Below are 23,056 nucleotides of genomic sequence, written 5' to 3' on the forward strand. Positions count from 1 at the left end.
CTCCTGTCCCTTCTCTGACTCCATCTCTCCTCTGTCCCTGGTCCCCACCTGCGTCCTCCTGTCCCTTCTCTGACTCCATCTCTCCTCTGTCCCTGGTCCCCACCTGCGTCCTCCTGTCCCTTCTCTGACTCCATCTCTCTCCTCTCTTTATCTCTGAGACTCCTTCCTCTCCCCTGTCCCTCTGTCTGTCTGTCCCTCTGGGTGTCTTCTTCCCCCTCCCTGGGGATCCCCCACCCCCACTGTGCTGGCGGAAGGAAGGGAAGGAGCTCGGAGCCCAGCCCGCGTGCTGGGAAAGGCCACTGGGTCACTTCTCCCTTTCGGGGCCTCCTTCCCTGCCCCACCCCCAGCCCTCCGCCGCCTGCGCCCACAGCGGCCAGTGAAGCGGGCTGGGGATTCCACCGCCTTTGCTCATCTCTCCACTGGCCCCAAACCGGCCAGTGAGTCAGACCCGGGAAGGGAGGCTGGGTGGCGGGCTGGGCCTTCCCCGGCCGGTCCCCGTGCCCTGCCTCCTGCCAAGCCTCACAGCAGACCCTGCAAGCACATCACCACAGCCATGGCCCTGAGGCTCCTGCTGGCCCTGGCCGTCTGGGCAGGCTCATCCTGTGGTGGGACGGAAGGTGAGTGGGCCCCGGGGTGGACGCCTCGCCCTTGCCTGTTTGGAGTGGGGTGGGAGCACAGGCCAGCCGCATGCCCCTGTGGGACGGGCCGCCTTCACACTGGATGGACAGGAAACAGACCCGGGAGCCAAACCCATCCCAGGGTGCGGGCCAGGAAGGGGGGCCACAGCCTGCAGCTCCTGGTCAGCCGTCCCTGTCCTCACCCGCGGGTTACGACCACTGCAGGTCAAAAGGCTAGGCAGGAAGTTGCCGCTGTGCTGGACACGCAAGCGCTTCCTAAAGAGCAGGGCCAGCCCCCCACATGGCCCTGGCGGGAGATGGCCTGGCGTCTGCGGGTTGGGCTGGGGCTGGACACAGACCCCCACCACGTCCTACCAAGGGCGACCTGGGTCCTGGTCCCAGCTCCACTCCAGGGAGAAATCAGCACCTGCGCTCAGCGGGGACACGCGCACCCGCGCTCCAGAGCAGAACCGCGGAGGGAGGGGAGGTGGCTGAGCCTCTGGTCCCTTCACTCCCGCCCCTGCTCACTCCCTTATGTGGCGCCTACGGTGTGGCGGCTCTGACCCTGTCCTCTCTTCCTCTGGGGGCCCAGTGGCTCCAAGCCAGCCCCGGGTGCAATGCCGCGCCTCCAGATACCCAGTTGCTGTGGACTGCTCCTGGACCCTGCCGCCGGCTCCCAATTGCACGGGGGCCACGTCCTTCATTGCCACGTACAGGTCAGCCGGGCTGGAAGGGCTCCGGGAGGCAACGGGCTTCTGGGAGAGGCGAGAGCTCTGGCTGCAATTCCCTTGGAGACCCACATCCCGAACCCCAACCCCTGGAATTCCAGAGCAGCCTGGTCCCATAGAAATGCACTCCCTATGAGGCCACAGTGCCTGCCACAGGCCGCCCACGCACTTCAGAACCTTCTAGCAGCAGCATTAAATCCGTGTAAACAGCCAGGCAGGTCCACTCACCTGCAACCCAGTGACTGGGGAGGCTGAGGCAGGAGGATGGCAAGTTCAAGGCCAGCCTCGGTGTGGCTCAGTGGCACTGCACCCTGGGTTCTATCCCCAGTACCATGGTGAGGTGGGGAACCAGCTGGGCACGCTGCCCACACCTGTCATCCCAGCTCCTTGGGAGGCTGAGGTGGGAGGATCGCAAGTTCAAGACCAGCTGAGGCAACTCGGGGAGACCCGGTCCCAAAATAAAATATAAAGGGGTGGCATGGCTCAGTGGTCACTGCTTGCCCAGCCTGTGTGAGGTCCCGGCTGCGACCCCAGCGCCTCCCCCACAACAGCACAGAACCCGCAGCTGCTGTAGAGAGCACGGCCGGGCCTGGCCAGTCCAGCATCCACAGCCCACCATTCCGGGCTGCCCAGGTCCAAGGTGCTGACTGCCGTCCAGAGTCCCCAGTCTGTGACCCTGCTGACCTGCCCAGTTTGGGCTCCACCAGGTGGAACGTGTAGAACCCAGACCCCTGCAGTGTTACTGAAACCCTGGGTCACAGCGGGACCCCAACCAGGGCTGCGCCTGCTCCCGCCTCATTGGGGTCCCGCTGAGGCCCTCCTGGTGTCGCCTGTGCAGGTTGGGAGTGGCCGCCCAGGGGCAGAGCCGGCCCTGCCTCCAGCCGACCCCCGAGGCCACCTGCTGCACCATCCGCGACGTCCAGCTCTTCTCCCTGGCGCCCTATGTGCTCAATGTCACGGCCGTGCACCCGGGGGGCGCCAGCAGTGGCTTCGCCCCCTTCGTGGCAGAGCACGTCAGTAAGTGCGGCGGCGCACACTCCCACCACTGACCCCGGCCCTCACTCTGGCTTGTCCACCCCTTCTCGGGCCACCTCCACCTCCGCCTGCGGCCCAGTCCCGTCCTCTCACCTGGTCCCTGCTCCACCCTCGTGCCCATGGTCCGTCCTCCCCATAGCAGCCACCTGAGGGCGCCCTGAGCCCGGCCCTCCTTCTGACCCACAGCCTTCAGGGTCAAAGGTGAAGTCCCTTCAGCAGCCCTCAGGGCCCCCGCACGACCTGCCCGTCCTCTCCCTGCCTCCCTCCTCTCTTCCCTCCCCTCTGCTCCAGCCGCTTGGGCTTCTCATTGCACCTCCAGCTCATCAGGTTTGTCCTGCCTCAGGGCCTTTGCACTGCCTGTGCCCTGTGCCTGGAGCACCTTCCCCCAAATGTTCCCATGTCTCCACAACTTCTTTCACTTCCTTCAGGTCTCTGCTCAGATGTCACCTCACGTGAGGCCTCTCAAGTATGTTAGTAACTGAAGCAGTGGCACAAGCCTGCAATTCCTGCGACTAGGGAGGCTGAGGCAGGGATCGCAAATTTAAGGCCAGTCTGGGCAATATGGCAAGTCCCCATTTCAAACAAAATTTTTTTCCAACGCTCATTATTAAAAATTGGTGGAGTTTAGTAAAAACAGTCGGGCAGTTCCACAGAGGGAACGTAGGGCCACCACATTACCCCGCATTCCACTCTTGGGCGTCCAGTCAAGAGAAGTGAAAACAGCCACAAAAAGTTCTCGGTGCTCAGGGCACAGAGAAGAGGCAGGCCAGCCCAGCCGTTCCCTGCAGATGACCGAGGCACACAGTGGTCCATCTGTGCCCAGAGCATCCTCGCCATGGCAGGAGCGAGGTGGCAGCTGCAGTGTGCATGGACCCGAGGACCTTGTGGTCAGTGAGAGTCACACACACAAGGCCACCGCGTGTGACTCCAGTGGCAGGGAACGTCCAGGAGAGTCCAGGGCCTGACGTGGACCCGCAGCGCAGGGCCGGGAGGGCGGGGAGGGCTTGGTGGCTGCTGGACGCCAGCGTCCTCCTCTCCCGTGGTGAGTGCGAGGGTCCGACTCCCACTTCTGCTGCACGCAGCCTGCACCTGTCCTCTTCCTGACGTCGTGAGCTCCAGAGGACAGCAGTGGGCAGTGCAGGTCACCGCTGCGTCCTGAGTCGGGCAGTGGTGGGCGCGTGGGAAGCTCTTGGTGGGTGAATGACCCTGCCTCCTGCTGACCCCACAGTCAAACCGGATCCCCCTGAGGCCGTGCACCTGAGCCCCCTCCCTGGGCAGCGTCTGCAGGTGCGGTGGGCGCCCCCGCGGTCCTGGCCCTTCCCGGAGCTCTTCTCACTCAAGTATTGGATCCGCTACAAGCGTCAGGGAGCCTCCCGCTTCCGCCAGGTGAGGACGAGGGGAGCGCAGGAGGCTGGGGGCGCCCGGGCCCTGAACTCAGCGCGGGGTCACTAGGTGTGAGTAGAGGCACCCAGCAAGCCCAGTGCTGGCGTTGACCAGAGCCAAAGCAGGGGCGCCCACAGCGTGGGCACCGCACCTGGAGCCCTGGGCAGCGCCCAGGGAGGACGACGGTCGGGACAGGGTCCCAGCCAGGGGGCACTGCATGGCTGCCACGTCCACAGGGCCAGTGCGGTCCAGAGGGATCGCTGCGGCCCAGCACCAAGATCCCGAGGTGAGGACCCAGAGGGGCCCTGGGTGTGAAGAGGGTCTGTCACTCCAGCGAAGCACCTGAGGCCGCACTTCACAGGAAGAGAGGCCCCAGGGCGAGGCTGCAGCTGGGATGGCCCACAGGGCGGCGGACAGGGAGCCCTGTGTGTCCCTTAGTCCCCAGGGAGCCCCACGGCTCACCTCCCAAAGCCGCGCCCTCATCCCACCCCTCCCATAGGCTCACACGGGAACCCTTGGAGGACGCTGAAGCCGGGCGCCAAACACACCGGGGCCACAGGCCGTGCCGTGTGGGGCCCGCGGTCGGGACGGGCATCGGAGCGCAGGGCTGGCGGCTGCAGGGCCACTCTGTGCAGGGCCCCACCCAGCTCCTCACATGGGGCCTTCCCTCTGCTCACAGGTGGGGCCCATTGAAGCCACGTCCTTCACCCTCAGAGCCGCGAGGCCCCGCGCCCGGTACTGCGTCCAGGTGGCAGCCCAGGACCTCATGGACTACGGGGAGCCCAGCGACTGGAGTCTCCCTGCCGCTACCCCCATGACCCTGCGCTTGTAGTGGAGCCTCCCAGGGCCCCCACAGAGGGACCGGGGTCCTGGACACCACCTCTCTGTCACTGTCCATAGAGGGTGGGTGGGATCCACCTGGCCTGCATGCAGCTGCTGGCTTTGCTGCCACCCAGCAGCAGGACAATCTTGATGAGCAGCTTTGCCTGCCTGAGCCTCAGTTTCCCCAACTGTGACACAGGGACATGCTGTCTCCTTCCGTCACACTGTAGGGCTTTGTGAACTGTGAACCTGAAATACTTTTTATTAGATAATTTAACTAGAAAAGGGTCGTTGATGGAAGCAGAATCCCTCCTGTCTTAGTCCATTTTGTGCTCAAAGAACAGAACCCACAGAGGGGCCTGGGCGGGGCCAGTCCGTGCAGAATGGATGGAGGCCGGTGGCCCTTGCTTCTGGACGCTGGAAGTCTGTGGGCATGGTGGTGGCCTCCAGCGAGGGCCTCATGCTGTACCTGCCAGGGCAGAAGGTGGAAAGGCAGGGAAGCAGGAGGGTAAGAGCAGCAAGGGCCAAGCCTGCCCTTACCAGTCCACTCTCCAGACACATAACCCACCCCAGAGGTCACACATCAGTCCACTGAAGGGCAGAGCCCTCGAATCTGAATGCCCCTAACACTGCTGCACCGGCTTAGCTTTCCAACACTTGAACACTGGGGACACACCAGACCAGAGCCCCTCCATTCATTCAGGAAAGACCCAGAGAGGACTCAGCCCCAGGCCCAGCCCTTGAGATGAATCTGAGGTGAGAAAGATGCAGAAGGACACAGATGCAGGAAGCCACCACCCGGGGCCAGCCCTGGACCAGAGACCAGGCCTGGGGAAGCCAAGGCGGGTGGCCAGGGTTCTGCCTGGAATGTGTCAGCAGAATCCTTCGGTTCAGGCTTGTTCCACTCCCTCCTCTAAGGTGGCCCAGACCTAAGCATCCCTATGGAAGGCTGAAAGAAGGACAAGAGGGTTCTGGGAAGATTTCTCCCAGGACCCTAAAGGGAGCCAGGCCCTGAAGGTCTGAGAAAATGCATGGGCTTCAGGTCTCAGCTCAAGAGCCCTGGTGGAGAGCCCCCCTCACCAGCTGGCCACCGCAGGCAGAGTAAGAACTCGGAAGACACCAACGCCCTAATCTCTGGAACCTGTGAATGCGGTTCCTGCCACAACCAAAGGACCTCAAAGTATGGTTAAGATGAAACACCTTCCAAAAAATCAATGAAAACTAAGGGGAGTGAGCCTGAATTATGTGGCTGCTCCCAGTACAGTCGCAAAGGCCCTCATAAGGTAGAGGGTAGGTGAAGTGCCAACGGAAGCAGGCTGGCACAGTAGAGGCCGGGGACCTCAAAGCCACCGCCTGCCCCTCGGCGCCTCCCCCGCACAACCACAAAGGCGCCGCGCTGCTCCACCACCAGGAGCTGGGGTCACTCGCCAGGCACACCAGCCGCCCACCGCGCTCCAGGATCTCCCGCGGTCGCTCCCTCCACCGCCTGGCGGTCGGCGGGGCGCGGTCTCCGTCCCGCGGAAGGCGGTCACTTACGGCCAAACCCGGGGCCGCGGGGCAGCGCCCGCTCGCCGCGTCCGAGGCGGCGGGGGGCAGGGGCGCTGGCCCGCCGGCGCGCTCTCGGCGTCCCAGCCCCCGGGGACCGTCCCCAGGCCCTGCCGGGAGCACACTCCGGGTGGGCGCGGCAGGGCAGAGAAGGCGGAGCCACCTGGCCCCGGGCGAGCGCGCCTAACACGCTTGCCGAACTGAAGAAGCGACAGCGGTGTCGCCACGTCGCGCGGGGACAGAACCGCGCAGACGGCTCAGAGGGCGCAGCGCCTCCGCCCTCTTCTCGAATCAAGACCCAACCCAAAACCTTTCTTTCGCGCCACCGAAATTCGAACTGCGGGGGGAGGAGGGGGGACTCGAAGCTTGATAGGCTGGAGTCAGAGCCAATGAGAAAGGCGAGCTGTGTGGGCAGCAGTCAGGAATAGAAGCCGAAGGAAGTGACGTAAGCGGAAGTAAGAGACAGGTCCATAAAAAACGAATCTAACCCGTTCTCTGGGACTAGCGTGACGAGTAGGAGGTAAAGATGTCGGAGCGGAAAGTTTTAAACGTACGTATTCGACGACCAGGGCTTTCTACCTGGAGCGGGACATCGGGGAACTTCCGGGGGAGGCGGACTTCCTGTGATTTCCTTGTGGAACTTTTTTTCCTCTTCAACGGCCTTCCGAGGGGAGGGGCTTCCCAAACTCCTCCCAATCACCGTCCTCCGGGGGTGGGCCTTCGCTGAGTCTTTTCTTCCGGGCTAGGGTGTACCAACTCACCTTTGGGGGAGGAGCTTGTGATCATCCAATCCCTTCACTAGATTGGAGTTTCTGAGGGATTTATCCAATCACATTCTGCGTGGGCGGGGCCTTTTTTAACCTGGGTGAGACTGCCCTCTTGGTGGCTCTAGCCCGTCGTGGTCCTTGGAAGGGCTAGACTTTGCCACACTGACTTTGTAAGTGGGAGGCCATCCCAGGTTACTCAGTTTCCCCCCATCTGTTGAGGGGACATCAGAAGTCTGTTAGCCCATGTAACACACCAATTTTTCCCCACCGTTGTGTCACCAAATCTGATTCCGGAGTAGCTGAAGCAGGGAAGGTTCCGTTTCCTCTTCTGTAAAATAGGCACATTTTACTCTCTCCTAGAATCTTTGCAAGGATTCCTCGAGGCGAGGGAAACAGGGCACTCTGTGGTGCTTGAGGTTCACTAGGTACCTGAGATCTCCAAACACGAAGTGCCTTATTTTCTGATTCTGCACTGGAGTTGTTTTTATAACCCAAACAGGCTGTCCTACTTCTCACCTCGGCTCCTGTGCAGAGAAGAGTTACAAGAGCAGGCATGAGCTGCCCTCCTTAGAAAGGTCTGCTGTGTGCAGTGACCCATGCCTGTAATCCCAGCGACTTGGGAGGCTGAGGCAGGAGGACGACAAATTGGAGGGCAGCCTGGGCAACTTGGCAAGATCCTGTCAAAGTCAAAAGCCTAGTGGGTGGTGGGGGTTTGTGCAGCTCAGAGGTGGAGCTCTGCCTAGCATGTGTGAGGCCTCGGAGGCCTTCCCCACATTGCAGAAAAAAAGGCACTAAGACAAAAAGACTGCTTGCCATGTTTTCTCTTGGCTGGTGTCTGGGGGCTTGAATTTCAGGATGGTGTCCTGATGAGAGTGGCTCTTGGTACCTGTGCTGTTTGTGCCAACAGTGTGGTTGGTGCTGAAGCCCTGGTGCTTTTCTGGGAGTCTAGAATCTTTGCACATGCCGGGAAGAAAGGTCTCTGTGACCGTCCCCAACACAACTGCACGTCTCTGGGAGACTCCCTGGTAGACTACATTTCATATATATTGTCATGACCCATTGGTGTCACTCTGTGCATCTTGAGACCCTGCTTGCAGAAGATTCTGGAAACTTGTGTCTTCACCACCGGCTTGACCTCACCTCCAGGACCTTGGCTGATGATTCTTGGAATCCTTTGGTGTGATAAACCTCGGCAGTGGGGGCTGCATCCTGGGAGGACTCCCTGGCGTCCCCAGCCTGCGATGCTCTTGGGCCCGACGAGGCCCCCAGTCCCCTTGCTTTGCCCACAGCCTGCCTCCCATCGAAAGCAGCAGCCCTGACACTTTCTTCCTCTCTGCAGAAATACTACCCACCTGACTTTGACCCGTCAAAGATCCCCAAACTCAAGCTCCCCAAGGACCGGCAGTACGTGGTGCGGTTGATGGCCCCGTTCAACATGAGGTGAGTGTCCCTGCGTGCCCATACCATTCACAGACCCTGTGACACGTCCACAGAGCTGGCCCGCCCCAGGGTGCAGCCAGGTCCCCAGCCCTGGCTTGAACGCTGACCCGGTGAGCCAGCAGCTGCTCCATGCCTCCCTGCCCTTCCTTCAAGCCAGTCTGATCTCTTAAGCAGTAGCGAGCCCGCTTCGTCCGGCCCTCAGTGCGAGAGTGAGCACAGAGCGGGCCCTGCGCCTGCACTTGGGCTCCTCTGTCAGCCAGGCCTTTGCTGCCTTGGGGCCTCGCGGGAGCCACCATCTGTCTGAAGCTGTGGGCCGGCCTCGCCCCTCCTGTGTCCCACCAGCTCAGCCCTCCCCCATGACCTCCGTCACCCTCCCAGGGCCCTCAAACCTTGACCTTTCTCCCCCTTTCAAATCACTGTGATTGACTCTGAATCACACAACGTTTGCCATCAGCGTACCTGAGGTCCCGCGCACCTGTCAGAGACACCTCTGGGGCAGTTGTGTTGTGGGCCTGTTCCTTTCTTGTCTCCTTCATTCATTCACTTCCTCCTTCAGCAGTCAGTTATTTTTCAGGCCCTGCCAGGTGCCCGTGTGTACCACGGGTGCTGGGTCACAGCCCTGGGGCCCGCCATCTCATGGGAAGTGCAGATGATAGGTCCTCAGGTGGATGCACACAGGGCACGTGCGGACATGTCATCAGGCAAGAGAAGGAGTGACCGGCTGGGGTGTGGCAGGAGGGTCGCGTAGCTAGGGTCAGCAGAGAAATGTCAGAAGAAGCACCAGTGGAGTTGGGGGCTGAGGAAGAAGGTGTCATGGGCTGTGGGAAAGACCCTGAGGTGGGACCAAGATGGAGGTGCCTGTAGGAAGACCAGGAGGCAGGTGTGCTGGGGCCAGGGAGCATAGGGCCTGAGCAGAAGCAGGGAAGGAAGGAGGCCAGGGGGCAGGAGCTCCATCAACCTCTGCATGGCGTCCTGGATGTCCCTGAGCACCAGGCTTGTTCCAGGAGGGTCAGGTAGGCCAACCTCCCCAGGCTGAGTGCTCCTAAGGAGGCAGCATGTGGTCAGAAGCCCCAGAGATGAGACGGGGACAGGAGCGTGCCGCTGGGGCCAGGAGGAGTCAGGCTGCCACAGCAGAGTTCCTGTGCCGCCCCAGGTGCAAGACCTGCGGAGAGTACATCTACAAGGGGAAGAAGTTCAACGCCCGCAAGGAGACGGTGCAGAACGAGGTCTACCTGGGCCTGCCCATCTTCCGGTTCTACATCAAGTGCACCCGCTGCCTGGCGGAGATCACTTTCAAGGTAGGGCCAGCCGGGCCGGTCCGCCCTCCCCAGCCACCTGGGGAGGGGACCCTGGCGGTGTGGTACATGCAGCAGCAGCTGGCAGCAGCCTGGCAGGGGCTGCGAGGGGAGCCGGTGAGCTGGCGCCTGCTCGGGCGCCTTCCACGGGCTGCAGAGGCACCGTTTGCCCTGGTGCTACCTCCACATTTGGGGCGAGCCTGAGGGCTCGTGAACACTTGCTCTCCACACCTCTGCAGTGTCGAAGGCTTCGGTGGCTCTTTTGATGTTGTTGTTTGTTTGTTTGCCAGAAGCTTTGTTTTTCTGCAACTAAAAAACTTCTTTATTAAAATGAACAAGAAGTCCATTTTAAAAAATCATACATTTTAGTCTAGGCACGGTGGTCCACTCAGTGACTCGGGGACTCCTGTCCTTCCACTGCCCTGAGCAACTCAGTGGGACCTGGTCTCAAAATAAAAAATAAAAAGGGCAGGGTTGTGGCTCTGTGGTTGAGCGCCCCTGGGTTCAATCCCTGGTACTAAAAAAAAAGAAAAAGAAAAAGAAAAAATAGATTTTAACCTGAATCCAGTATGCATATGTGTTTCCAAGACCAACAGATCACTGGTCTCAACCCTTTATACCGAGGACACACTTACTGTTGGGCGCGTGGACATGGGCTAGAGCAGAATCCAGACAGCACTGCGGGAAAAGGCTCCAGCAGTTGCTCTGCGGCTGCCTGCCCAGCCAGGCCCCGTGCAGAGGGGCAGACGCTCATGACGTTTGCTTACACCCTTAAAACAATGTTTCTAGGCAAGCCAGGCACAGTGACACACTCCCACAATACCAGCCCCTCAGGAGGCTGAGGCAGGAGGATGGCAAGTTCCAGGCCAGCCTCAGCAACTTAGCAAGACCTGGTCTCAAATAAAATAAAAAGGGCTGGGATGTGGCTCAGAGATTGAGTGTCTGGCTGGATTCCCTCCCCAGGGCTGCCGAAACCTTTTTTCCTAGGCACCCACACACGTGTAGAGATGACTCTCTTCCTCTGTACTCCTAGATCTACAGGAAAGTCATAAGGTAGCCAGGCAGCTCCTGTCCACCCCACCTGCTGCCCTAGCATCAGCGTCTCCCTAGCCGGGGTACATCTGTCCCAGGAAGACACCAACAGGGACGTCACCATGCGCCACATCAGACACTGGGTGTGGATTTCAGCGTCTGCTCCAGGGTTGGTCCTGGAGGCTGCACACTGTATTCATACTTGCCGGTGGGACTCACACCCAGGACAGTGTCGCACACGCATGCAGGGAAGGGGAACACACTGGGCGGAGGTCTGGAGACGGGTCTGCACACGTGCCAAGGGCAGAGAGCAGAGGGCGGAGGTGAGGAGGAAGGTCAGGGAAGGGTCGAGCCCCAGCCGGGGAGTTGGGCCTGTGCACAGACTGGACTAGAAAGGAAGCACCACAGCCGCCAAAGCAATAAGGCAGGAAAAAGAAAAAGACGGAGAAGAGCTGAAACCTGTGAGGGGGACCAGGCTGCCCTGCTGTCTGCACCCGGAGCAGAGTGACTCTGCCGCTTGCTCCACAGACAGACCCCGAGAACACGGACTACACCATGGAGCACGGAGCCACCAGGAACTTCCAGGCCGAGAAGCTGCTGGAGGAGGAGGAGAAGCGAGTGCAGAAGGAGCGGGAGGATGAGGAGCTGAACAACCCCATGAAGGTGAGCCTGCCCCGCGGGCGGATGTCCCCGACGTCCCCTGGGGTTCCCGATTCTCACGCTCTGTAGCGCCTGGCCCGCGACAAGGAGGGTCCTCCTCCCTTGGCCCACACTGGTGCCACTGTCCTCACCCAGGGGCTGCTCTGGAGGGGCCTGGTCTGTCACCCTGCCCCTCAAATCTAGTCTAGAGTCAGGGCACTGTGGAGTGGGGGTGCCAGGCAGGGAAGGGACGGGGCCCTGGGAGCCAGGAGAGGCCCAGCGCACGGCCTCCGCCCTGGAGGACCCGAGCTCTGCCCACACCTGGAGGCGACTGAAGCGGGCCCTGCAGCCCGCGTCCAGCCAGTGAGGCCCCTCGAGATGACGTGGGGACGCCTGACCACTCAAACCAGGAGGCCGTGGGCCTGCCCTGTCGGGGCCCCGAGTCACCTCAAGTGGCCGCCAGCCCGTCGGCCCCGCTCCTCAAGCAGGGCAGAAGGAAAGCCCGGCCTCCGTGAGCTCGGGAGGCCGTGGGTCCGCTCTGGGCCTCTGTCCCTGTTAGTAAGTCGGGGTTGACGACTCTGCCCTGAGGCTGGGGGCCCAGGGAGTCCCTGCTGGAATCCTGGGGGAGCAGGACGCACAGTCAGCGCCCCGGCTGTCACTAGGGTGGTGCTGGCTCCTCAGAAGGCGCCACCTGGGGTCTGGGGGACTCAGCGGGGGAGACAGGCTCAGCAGGGGCACAGACCCCTCCCACCCAGCACTGCAAAGAGAGTGACTCACCGTCCGTTGGATGTCCGTCTGCTGTTTCCCCATCCCCCACGCCCCACCCTGGGCCCTGTCCGTTCCTAGACCCCTGCCCACATCAGCAGCCTCAGCAGCCATGGAAACGGACCCTGGCGCGGGTTTGCTGTGGGCCTGGGGCTGCCCAGGGCCATCTCTGGCCTGGAGTCACTTCTGACTGATGGCAGGGTGATCCCTGGGATCAGCCACTCATGCCACAGAATGAGCCACCTAGCTTAGCAGCTCCGGGCAGCAAGCACTTGGCCTCACCTCAGTTTCTGAGACGCCAGAGTCCCGAATCCCCGGGGGCTCAGCTGGGTGGCCCTGGCTCAGGGTCTCTCACAAGGCTGCAGTCAAGCCATTGGCCACTAGGGTGGAGGGGCCTGTGCCCTGCTGACTGTTTTGTGGCTGTGGGTGCGGGCCCTCGGCACCCCGTCCCGGGGCAGCATTCTGGCACTGCTTGGCCTTCCCCACCACCGGCCGCAGCCCCCAGAGCAAACCATCCCATCCTCTGCTCAGGAGCCACGTCACTTCCACCATGTCCTGTCAGGTGCCAGTCAGTGTTCTGCTCATGCCTCGGGGGAGAGACCCAGGAGGAATGTGTGGACAGTCTTCACCCACCTGGTGGCCAACTCCAGAGGGCAGACCTGGCCAGGCCACACAGCCAGGAAGCACCCAGGCAGCGTCCACAGCCCGGTCTACTGACCGCAAAGTCACCTCTCTGACCTGGGGCAGCTGACCTCGCCTCCCTGAGCCCCTTTTCTTTCATGCTATTTGGGAACCTTAGCCCAGTGCCACGGAGCAGGTGCTGGTTGGTCGTTTACAGCTTGTCCCAGGATGGTGCCAGGCCGGGATCAGGCTTCTCTGGAGCTGGGCCCTGTCCACCCTCTGCCGAGTGCTCAGCTCCCAGCTGCACATGGCTTCTGGCCGTCATTCCCTCCCGAGCCGAGCCGCAGGGTTCCCAGGGCGTGGGCTCAGCAGGGGCCTCCTGGGAGGAGGGAGGTGCCCAGGGTGGCAACCCCAGGGCAGGGGACACAGCCCTGAGCCGCCTCCGGTGCCCCCAGGTGTTGGAGAACCGCACCAAGGACTCCAAGCTGGAGATGGAGGTGCTGGAGAACCTGCAGGAGCTGAAGGACCTGAACCAGCGGCAGGCGCACGTGGACTTCGAGGCCATGCTGCGGCGGCACCGCCTGTCCGAGGAGGAGCGTCGGCAGCGGCAGCAGGAGGAGGACGAGCGGGAGACGGCGTGAGCCCCGGCCCCTCCCGGGACCTGCCCTGCAAGCCCACCTCACTGTCCCCGTGTCGGTCTTTGAGGTCCTCGAGACTGCGCAGGCCCAGCGGTCGCCGGGGTCCCCTTGGCCATGGGTCCTCTGGTGCTGGGCAGGTGCTGCCCCAGCAGGCCACCTGAGCAGAGCGCAGCCAGCTGCTGGAAACGGTGCCGGGGAGCTGGGGCACCAGGCTGGGCTTCCAGAATCGTCTAGGGGGTCACTCAGTTCTCCCCACAGTGCTGGGTGCAAGAGTGGAATGTCACCGCAGGCTCTGGGTCCCTCAGGTCCGGCCAGGTGTGCCAGCCTCCCAGGCCCCAGGGGAGAGCAGGTCCTGCTGCACCCATGGCTTAGGCCAGGAGCCCCCGTGGGCAGGGGAGCCCCACGCCAGGCCCCAGCCACATTCTGGGGTCACAGCTGCAGGCCTTCTTGGTCAATGCCCATCCCACTGACCACTCTGGCACTTCCTGGAGCCAACTCCTTTGCCAGCCACTCCTGTCCTACTGATCCTGTCTTCTGTCCCCTGGCCTTGGGTGGGCTCAGAGCATAGCAGTGCTTGATGGCACCTGGGGCACACTGTACTCCGCGACAGCGATCTGCCTTTCCAGCACCTGGCCACCTCCCTACTGCCCTGGCAACCGGTATGGTCCTCAGCAGGGTCCAGGGGCTGAGGTCAGGGTCCCAGACAGTCCCGAATGGTCCGTGACCAGGGTTGTAGTCCAGACCTGGCTACAGCGCCCAGGCACCCGGCCCCTGGCCCTCAGTGAAGCAGGAGGAGCGAGTTGCTTAAAACGTCATCTGTGTGCACGTCTCCTCTCGGGAAAGGAGAGTAGGGCCCGCGCCGCCCGCAGGGGTGCCAGTACTGTCCCTGTAGATGTCCCCAAGCCTGTGGCCTCCCGCAGGGCCTTGCTGGAGGAAGCTCGGAGGCGGAGGCTGCTGGAGGACTCTGACTCGGAGGACGAGGCTACGCCCACCGCGCCCCGGCCCGCGCCCCGGCCGGCGCCCACCGCCATCCTGCACGAGGTGGGTACAACGGGACGGAGACACCAGCAGCCCGACTGCCCCCGACGGCTAGGCCCTTGGCCCTGCACGTGCTCCTGCTGCCTAGATCCTATGTGGGGCGACCGCTGGCCACGCCGGGCTCGGGATCGGGCCTGCCGTGCCCACCCCGCCACGCCTGCTAGACTCGGGGCAGAGTGAACCCTGGTTCTGCTCACGTGCCCATCCCCGGGCGGTCCAGGACTGCCAGGGCGCCTGTCCCTGCTCTGTGGGCCCAGCTGCCCTCAGCACCGCCTTCCAGCCGGGGGTGACGAGCCTCCTGCGGACTCGGTGTGGCCTGCCAGGGTCCCCTCACGTTCCCCCGGCCAGAACCTGGCCTGGAGGCTGGGATTCAGCTCACACCCCAGGAGGCCCTGGGCTCGTCCTCAGCACCAGGAGAGCAAAGCGCTTTGGCCACGACGGCTGGTCCCCTCCTGCCACCCGCCCGCCCCTGCCCATCTCTGTGCCCTCCTGCCTCCCGCCACGCTGCCCCAGCACCTGCAGAAGTGCTGTCCCCGCCGAGGCCTCGGGAGGTGCTGCGCCACCTGTGCTCACGCCCGCCTGCCCTCGCCCCTCGCCCACTGCACCCCAGCCGCAGCCCCACAGGGCCCTCAGCCCCAGGGCCGCCCCTCGTTCCCCTTCCTGCCCCCGTGCTCCTCCCCATTCTCACTCAGCCTTCCAGAGCAGCAGAGCAGCATGGAGACCGGAGCCCCCACGTGGCTGGGGACACGGCCCACAGGCAGTAGCAGGGACGGTGGGCGCCGACAGGCAGTGTCCCTGCAGCCGCAGGAGGGGTGCTCGAGTCGGGCATTGAGGGACGCGCAGGAGCCCACCAGGCAGGGAGGGGCGGGGCGGGACGCGAGGGATGGCGGAGAGCGAGACACACAGCCCGGGCCACAGGGAGCCACGGGAAGCCACAGTGCAGACCAGGGTGAGCCGCAGCTGTCAGGTGACGGAGACCCCTCCAGCAGCAGGTCCAGCAGGGCTCGGCTGGGGGCAGGGGCAGAGAGGGCTGGCCTGGGGCAGACCACTCATGTCTGGTCACCCCACAGGCCCCAAAGGCCAAGAGGAAGGCAGAGACCCTGGGCAGCAGGGCCCAGCTGTCGGGCCTGGTTGTGGTGAAGAAGACCAAGACTGAGACGGACGGGCGCTCGGGGCGGGGACCCGCACCCAGCCCAGGTGAGGCCCCCGAGCCGCGCCCTGCCTCCCGTGGCCACCCTCGGGCTTCTAGAAGCTCCATGGGCCAGCCCCGGGGACGGGGGAAGGGAGGGGTGCTTTCACGCACGAGGAGGAGGCCCCTCAGGGCCGAGGCTGCTGGGCAGGAGGACCGTCCGTCCCTGCGCTCACACGCGGAGTCCAGGTCGCAGTCGCCACGAGCCCAACCCTGGGGCCGCCACCCGTCCTCCAGTGTCACGACCCGGGTTGGTGCCTGGGGTCTCCACCTGGGGACCCTGGCGGGGTCCGTGCCTGCGAGGGAGGGTGGCGGGTGAGAGCCCGTCCTGGGGCTGAGCCCCCGGCTGCCTGCTCACCTGGCCTCGTCCAGGGACGCCCACCAGCCTGGTCCTGTCCCTCAGAATTCACCTGGAGGGCTGCAGAGCGCTCAGGCCCTGGGCCGGATCCTGAGCACCACGTGTGAATACGAAGTCTACTGACAACTAGAAAATATTTTAAAGAATCGTTTTTAAAACACTCAAGTAGAAATGCTGACTGGCAGGCCCACAGGCTGGTGGGGAGCTGCTGGGCGTCCCTGCTGGCCGTCCAGGCGCCCTGAGCCACGTGGCCTGTGCCCCGCGGCCCCCTCTGCCAGATGCCAGGGGCCTTCCTGGAGCCACGCAGCCGGGCCGGTGGGGGGTCCACTGTGGACTGGAGCCCCCCCGCCGCGGGGCACTTCACGTCCAGGGCACGTGGGCCCCGGCGCAGACCCGCAGCAGGCCCCCGGCCCTCCGCACGGGCTGGGCCACTCACACCTCTGCCCCAGAGCTCCCTGTCCGGCTCTCCAGGACGGTGGGTGCTGAACCTCTCCTCTCCGCACAGGCGCCCCGGAGAGCGAGAAGACTGCAGACCCTGCAGCCCGAGCACCTGGCGCCTCCTCCCTGAGCCAGCTGGGCGCGTATGGGGACAGTGGAGACAGCGATGGCAGCGACTGAGCGCGCCACCCAGGCCGAGGGGCATCACCGCTCTGCTTCAGCCATGCCCGAGGCAGGAGGCCAGGGCCGGGCCTCCCCACGACGTGAGCCCTGAGCAGCAAGCACCAGCCTCGCCCAGGCCAAGTGCCCGCGGTGCTCCGGGGACTCGGCTTCTCTGCCGTCCGCAGCGGCTCGGCAGCACCCCAGCCCCAACTCCTTCCCACCTGACACGGGGTCCAAGGGTTGAGCCTCCTGCAGCAGGCCAGTTCCGCACGGCCTCCTGCCCACTTGCTGGACCGTCCTGGAGACGTCGGCCATGTCCTGAGCCTGTTCTTCCCTACTTGGCTCCATCCCTCCCCCACAAGACTGTCTAGAACCAATAAAAGGGCCTAGCCTCACTGGCCAGGCACCCTTAGGAGGGGATTTGGGCTGAGGCCTCAGCACCAAGCTGAGAGTTTGGGGCTTTGCAACCACAGTGCAGCATTGTTTGTGCCAGAATTCAGCCACTTAGTCTATTTTCATCTATAACACAGTGCCTGAGGTTGGGTCCTTTATAAAGAAAGAAGGTTTATGTAGCTCACAGTTCCTGGAGATTCCCAGGCATGGTGCTGGTATTGGCTGGGCTCTGGCAAGGGTGCCCTTGACTGCATCACCTGGCATGTGGCATCGCGTGTGGCGGGAATATGTGCCAGAGGGATAGGTCACACGGTGAGACAGGAAGCAGGGGTGGGGAGGGACAGGCTCACTCTTGTGACCCAGGTTTTCGAGAACTAACGGGTCCTGTGAGAAGACCTCATTCCTTCCAAGGACAGCAGCCCTGTGACCAGCCACCTCCCTCTTCCCTGCCCGGGAAGCTTCCAGCACGTGAGCCACGTCCCTCCTGGGGACATCGGGTGTCGCCGTTGTTCAGAGGCGCAGTGGTGGGCAGGCTTCCTCTTGAATCAACGTGGGCACGTGTCCTCCCGGACCTACAGAAGTGAACCTGCGGCTGGAAGGAGGCGCTTGAGGGCCGCCGGGCGCCCGGGGTGGAGTGTGGGCCAGAGGCGGGGCGGCGGCACGCGGGCGCCCCAGGTTCACCCCGGCAGCACAGAGGGAGGAGAGAGAGGCCAAGTCCTGACCCCAGGGCCTGCCGGGGTCTCCTCCTCACCAAGCCAGGGCCTGGGCTCCCGGGCGGCCTCTGCAAGTGAGTGCCTGTGTGGCGAGGGAGGGACGGTCCCTGAGAGAGGGGGCACCAGGACTGGGGTGCAAAGCAGCGCTGCCAGATTCTTCCTGGGAAACCGCCGCAGGACCAGCCGGGGCGCCCTATGAGGCCCCGCTGACGGTGGCAGCTGGTGACGGTCAGCGGGTGGGGCAGTGTCAGGCTGGCAGCTGAACGTGGCCATGGAGGGCAGGACCTGCCAGTGAGCTGAGATTCCAGTGGCTCCCGCCCCGGCCGCCTCCCTAGACCTGGCTTGGAACCAGCCTCCTGCTTGGTTCTCCTGTTGTTCTGGCTCTGAGGGGTTGTACTGGGGCGCTCCACCACCGAGCCACATCCTCAGCCCTTTTTGAAATTTTTAGTTTGAGACAGGGTCTCGCCAAGTTGCCGAGATTCTCACTAAGCTGGTGAGGCTGGCCTCAAATTTGCGATCCTCCTATCTCAGCCTCCTGAGTTGCTGGGATTGTAGATGTGCGCCTGGCTTCTCTGGTTTCTTTTGATTTATTCACTTGGACTGTTTCTTAAACTTCCATCATCCCCAGCTACCTTAACTTTTGCCAAGTTCATCTGTTACCATTATTTATCTAACAGCATTAGATTTTAGCCTGACCATATTCTAAACTACAAAATTTTAAAAAATAGAAACAACACATATAAAAATGTAGTATAATGGAATTAATATAAACATAAAAAGGATTTTGTACAATGTATTTTTATCATATTAGGTACAATAATAAAATAAATCAAATAATTGCAACAACAATCCATAGGCAAAATCTGGCCCTGGGTCTGTTGTGTTTTTGTTGCCAGGGACTGAACCCAGGGGCACTTGACCACTGAGCCACATCCCAGCCCTTTTTTTTTTTCTTTTTCTTTTTATGTTTTTTGCATTTTTTTCTCACTGAGTTGCTTAGCACCTCACTAATTTGCTGAGGCTGACTTTGAACTCCAAATCCTCCTGCCTCAGCCTCCCGAGCTGCTGGGGATTATGGGTGTGGCCCCGGTGCCAGCTCCTTAGCCTGTTTTTAGAGTACTCCTGGCACACTACGTGCCCACTCGTGTGCTCACCATTTCTGGCAGCTTTGGGCCACAGGGCTAGAGTTGAGAAATTGCAATGGAGACCCTGTGCCCCGAAAACCGGCAGATATTTTACTGTCAGGTCAGCCAGCTCCACAGTTCTCAGGGGCAGGAGTTCACAAGACACCCAGCCCTGTCCCTAGGCCCACACTCTTCCCGCAGCTCCCCAGCTGTTGCCACCTGAGGACAAGGCCCAGCCCTGCTCCTCCGCCATAAGGTGATGGCCAGGTTAAGCAGAGGATTCGTTCAGAGAGCAGTTCCAGCAGCAGAGTTCCTGCAGGACCTGCCACTTGCGAGCCCTTGGGCTAAACGGCCTATACAAACTCTCTCCCTTCTGGTTTGAGCCCTCCCACCCGCTCAAATGTGTTTTTTGAGCACCTACTGAATACCAGGTTCTGGTCTAGGCCCCCGGCCACAGCAGTGAAAACAGGCCCAGCCCCGCCGTAGAGTGACTCTCTTTTGGGAGACGGTGGTAAGAGATCAAGCTGGGCACCTGTGCACCTGTCACCCCAGCCACCGGGGAGGCCCAGGCAGGAAGACGCCAAGTCCCAGGCCACCTGGGCAACTCAGTGAGGTCCTGTCTCAAAGTATAATAGAGAACTGCGGCAGCATCCAGTGAGGACGTGTGGGGCCTCCATCCCCAGTACTGCAAGTCAAACAAATAAGGCAGAAACAATAGATATTAATGAAATGCAATATGGCGAATAACAAGTATAATAAACAATTGTTTATAAAATATGATTTATACAATGTGTTTTTATTGTACTAGGTACCATAATAAATATAAATTAAATGAATGCTTCCTGGACAAGGGTGACCGTGGTGAGAGGGGGCTGGGGTGCAGGGGTCTCCAAGCGCGCTCCCTGCCTGGCCCGCCTGCCTCTGACTCCGTCATCCAGTGCTGCGAGACACATCACCCCCAAGGTACCTGGCTTGAAGCCACAGAAATATCTGTAGGAACTCTTGCAAGTAGCAACGAAAACATTGGGACCAGGTACAGTGGCACTTGCCTGCAGTCCCAGTGACTTGGGAGGCTGAGGTAGGAGGATGGCAAGTGCAAGGCCAGCCTCAGTAACTTGGCAAGGCCGTCTCAAAACAAAAACCAGAAAGGGCTGGGATGTGGGGGAATGGCGACCTTGAGCTCCCTGTGCGCCACAGGAAGGAGGGGTCTGCGCAGGACCCAGGAAGTGAACGTCTCCCAAGTGAAGGAGCGAATGCTAACAGTCAGGCGCCCTGGGACCCCCTGTCGGCAGGCCGGACATGGCCTCTGAAGAGCTTGAAAAGCGACCTGTTCCTGCCACAGCCAAAGGGACCGAGTGCCCCCAGCTTCTCCTTTGCAAGCAAAGCAATACAATTTCTTTTTCCTTTTTCTCAAAACCCTGTCCTCCTTGTTGAATTGGCCTTGGGGACAAGGACCGAGCTTTTGGCAGCACTGGGACAAGGTTCCCTTCATGGCGGTTCCCAGGGCTGAGCGAGCCCAGGGACAGGCACAGCTGGGGGCGGGGCCTGTGCGGGGCGACCCTCCTCCCTGGGAGCCCCGTCCTGCCCCTCCCCCACTCCCGCCGACAGGGCCCCTTCCCCACCAGCTCTGTGGCTGTCATCTTGTCCTCGAGCTGTCAGGCCTCATCGGAAATCTCCTCCATCAGCTCCCCTGGGGCCGCTGGCTGCTGGTGCAGAGCAAGGGGTGGGGTGGAGGGCGCCCCGCCCGCGGAGCCCCTCTGACCATCAGAGCCCTGGCCTCAGGAGGCCGCCCCAGCCCAGCCTCTCTCCTCCGGAGCACGAGCACCGTTGCGGAGTGGGGCTCCTTGGCTGGTGGAGAGTGAGGCGTGGACCTGGGACCGACCTGGGACGGACCTGGGACGGGATCTACACCCTCCACTGCGCCTCCTGCACAGCAGAGCCTTTGGGGACGGGGTTGCACCTCCTGCATCAGCCTGGGTGCTTCGGAGGAGAGGATCCTGGCTTCTCAACCCGACGGCGGCCAAAGACAGGGTGGGCACACCTCCACTAGGTCAGTTGCTTCCGAGGGCCCGGCCTCCCCCATCAGTGGGTTCTCAGGCCCAGACCTCCAGCTGCCACATGACTGCGAGTTGAGGCAGTCAGGGCTGAGCCCGGCGTGGTGGCCATCCTATAATCCCAGCCATTCTCGAGGGAAAGGATGGCAAGTTCAAGGCCAGCCCAGGCAATTTATGGAGGCTGTCTCAAAAATTAAATAAGAAGGCTGATTTTTGCTCAGGGTTTGAACACTTACCTGCCTAGCACATGCAAAATCCTGGGTTCCATCCCAGCAGGAAGAAGAGAAAGGGAAGAAAGAAAAGAAAGAAGGGAGGGAGGGAGGATCCAGTGAGGCTGCTCCAGGAAACAAGACCAGGGTACCGGTGGCAGGCACGGGCCGGAGCCAGGAGCCCCTCTGGCGCCCTCCTGAGGTCCTCCAGCCCAAGTGCACTGGAAGCACCTACTCCACACGCAGCCTACAGGGACCTGGAGCACCTTGTGCTCAGGACACAGTGTGGGGCTCCCCTCAGGAAATGTCCAGAACAGGAAGCGGATGTGTGGCGCGGGACCTGGGGAGGGGAGGGGGCCGGCAATCGGTTATAGGGTTCTTTTTGAGGAAATGAAAATGTTTTGGAACTAGGCAGTGGAGATGGTCACAAAGCGTGGAGAACACACTGCAACCCGCTGGGTTGTGCACGGTGAATTTAGCACGGCGCTGGAGTCCAGGGCGGGGGCTAGGAAAGTGCTCCCCCACTGAGCTGCACCCAACCCCAGGGAGGGGTCTTGTAGGGTGTGTGGATTATATTTCAACACAGAGCAGCACCCCAGGCTGGCAGCAAGTGCTCACAGGGGTGACTGTTATACGCCCGTGTCCCAGGTGAGAACTGACCCTGCACCTCCCAAGGGAGGTACTGGCCTGAGCCTCAGGAAGCTGAGTGCTGGAGAACCAGGTAGGAACCCTGAGCCCCACTCACCCGGAGAGGCCTCCACGGGCGCCTCTCAACCTCCAAGGGAAAGGAGGTCCCCACCGCCCGAAACCCCAAACCCCCAGCCCACCCGCCTCCTCGCCTTTATCCACAGTGCCCACTCCCCGCATCTCCTCCCTCCCTGAATCCCTCCCCTCCAGATCGGGAGGCCGAAGCCCAAGAGGTTGTGTGCCCGTTCAAGGTCACACAACACCAGGCATCAGAGAGGTAGCGAGGTGACCGCCCCCTCCCGCCCTTCTCCAACACCCCTCCCCAGCTCCTCTCCTTGGGGTGGGGCCGCCCCAGCAGCAGTCAGTTCAAAAGCGCAGGGAAGTCAAATGCCGTTTGATTCTGCCTCGGGGCCTCTAATTGCTATTCCGACGCTGACTGTAATTAGAAGGCCCCTTTCAAATATTTATACCTTAGACGCTGCCTATTTATCTGACAGAGACGGGACTCAGATTTGATGAGATCTGTCAACAGCTCATCCCTGAGCCAGGAATTGCCTTGCGGCTGACAGAAAACAGGACAATTACCCGGCACGCTCCTTGGCGGTCTCTGGGGACGCTGCCAGTCGCAGATCAGGGAGGGTGGGGTGGGAGGGGGCGGCCAACCATGTAAGTGAGCTCCAGCAGGGAGGATGGAGCTCAACAGGTGCAGCTGGGGACAGCTGGTGCGGGAAGGGCAGATAATGGAAGTGCACAGAGCCTGCCGCTTTGGGGCCTTGGCCCCACTGGCTCTGGGCCTGTTTCCCCATCTGAAAAAGGGGCTAAGGGGGGAGGGAAGGGAGAACAGCTCATTCCCCAGGAAGACCTCGGCAGCCCAAGCCAGGTCGCAGGATAGGGTCGGGCACAAAGGAACCTGGGTAGCTCTGAGCCAGGCCACCTCCTCCCGTGCCTCAGTTTCCCCATCTGTAAAAGAGGATCCTGGGTAGTAACTCCTCCCTCTGGCAATCCTTCTGTGGTTCTCTGGGGTTTCCTACTAGAAGCCAAGGCACCGCTGAAGGCCCTGCCCTGGGCGGAGTCCTGCAGGGCACAGCTCACAGGCAGTGCAGATGGCTTCCTCCTGGCCCCTCCCCTCGGAGCTGTACTCCCGGGGGAGCCGGTCCCGGTCTTCCCGATCCCCTCACTCCAGTTATTAAGGGGAGCCCAGCAAGCCCCCCTGAGGAGAGAGCATACGGCTCCCCCTTGTGGAGGGCCCCGTTTTGTCTCGCGTTCCCCGCGCCGCTCGGTGCGCGCACCCCGACAGCTGCAGCCACCAAACAGCGTCCGGGACGGGCAGACCCCTCTCGACTCTTTCCCCGTTCCAGCCTCCC

At 61.9% G+C, this 23,056-nt stretch overlaps 2 protein-coding genes across 2 annotated transcripts; both read left to right on the plus strand.

Moving 5' to 3' along the window:
• The first annotated feature begins 41 nt into the window (after positions 1-41).
• On the plus strand, positions 42-4,891 carry Ebi3 (Epstein-Barr virus induced 3). The gene is made up of 5 exons (XM_047532606.1): positions 42-617; positions 1,210-1,333; positions 2,184-2,362; positions 3,609-3,766; positions 4,443-4,891. The coding sequence occupies exons 1-5, from the start codon at positions 554-556 to the stop codon at positions 4,593-4,595; spliced, it is 678 nt and encodes a 225-aa protein (XP_047388562.1). The 5' UTR covers positions 42-553; the 3' UTR covers positions 4,596-4,891.
• A 1,670-nt stretch (positions 4,892-6,561) lies between these two features.
• Yju2 (YJU2 splicing factor homolog) lies at positions 6,562-19,497 on the plus strand. The gene is made up of 8 exons (XM_047532597.1): positions 6,562-6,680; positions 8,237-8,337; positions 9,491-9,635; positions 11,193-11,327; positions 13,145-13,326; positions 14,248-14,368; positions 15,436-15,562; positions 16,418-19,497. The coding sequence occupies exons 1-8, from the start codon at positions 6,657-6,659 to the stop codon at positions 16,528-16,530; spliced, it is 948 nt and encodes a 315-aa protein (XP_047388553.1). The 5' UTR covers positions 6,562-6,656; the 3' UTR covers positions 16,531-19,497.
• The last annotated feature ends 3,559 nt before the right edge of the window (positions 19,498-23,056 follow it).

This window comes from Sciurus carolinensis, chromosome 17, assembly GCF_902686445.1.
Source record: "Sciurus carolinensis chromosome 17, mSciCar1.2, whole genome shotgun sequence".
In the NCBI taxonomy this organism is placed as follows: Eukaryota; Metazoa; Chordata; class Mammalia; order Rodentia; family Sciuridae; genus Sciurus; species Sciurus carolinensis.

What these genes read in the sequence shown, in the direction of transcription:
- Ebi3 (XM_047532606.1), top strand. Translation starts at nt 554, where the DNA reads ATGGCCCTGAGGCTCCTGCTGGCCCTGGCCGTCTGGGCAGGCTCATCC. An exon ending in TCCTTCATTGCCACGTACAG is followed by an intron (nt 1,334 to 2,183) that starts GTCAGCCGGGCT and finishes TCGCCTGTGCAG; the next exon opens with GTTGGGAGTGGCCGCCCAGG. An exon ending in CTTCGTGGCAGAGCACGTCA is followed by an intron (nt 2,363 to 3,608) that starts GTAAGTGCGGCG and finishes CTGACCCCACAG; the next exon opens with TCAAACCGGATCCCCCTGAG.
- Yju2 (XM_047532597.1), top strand. Translation starts at nt 6,657, where the DNA reads ATGTCGGAGCGGAAAGTTTTAAAC. An exon ending in CCACCGCCATCCTGCACGAG is followed by an intron (nt 14,369 to 15,435) that starts GTGGGTACAACG and finishes GTCACCCCACAG; the next exon opens with GCCCCAAAGGCCAAGAGGAA. An exon ending in GGGACCCGCACCCAGCCCAG is followed by an intron (nt 15,563 to 16,417) that starts GTGAGGCCCCCG and finishes CTCTCCGCACAG; the next exon opens with GCGCCCCGGAGAGCGAGAAG.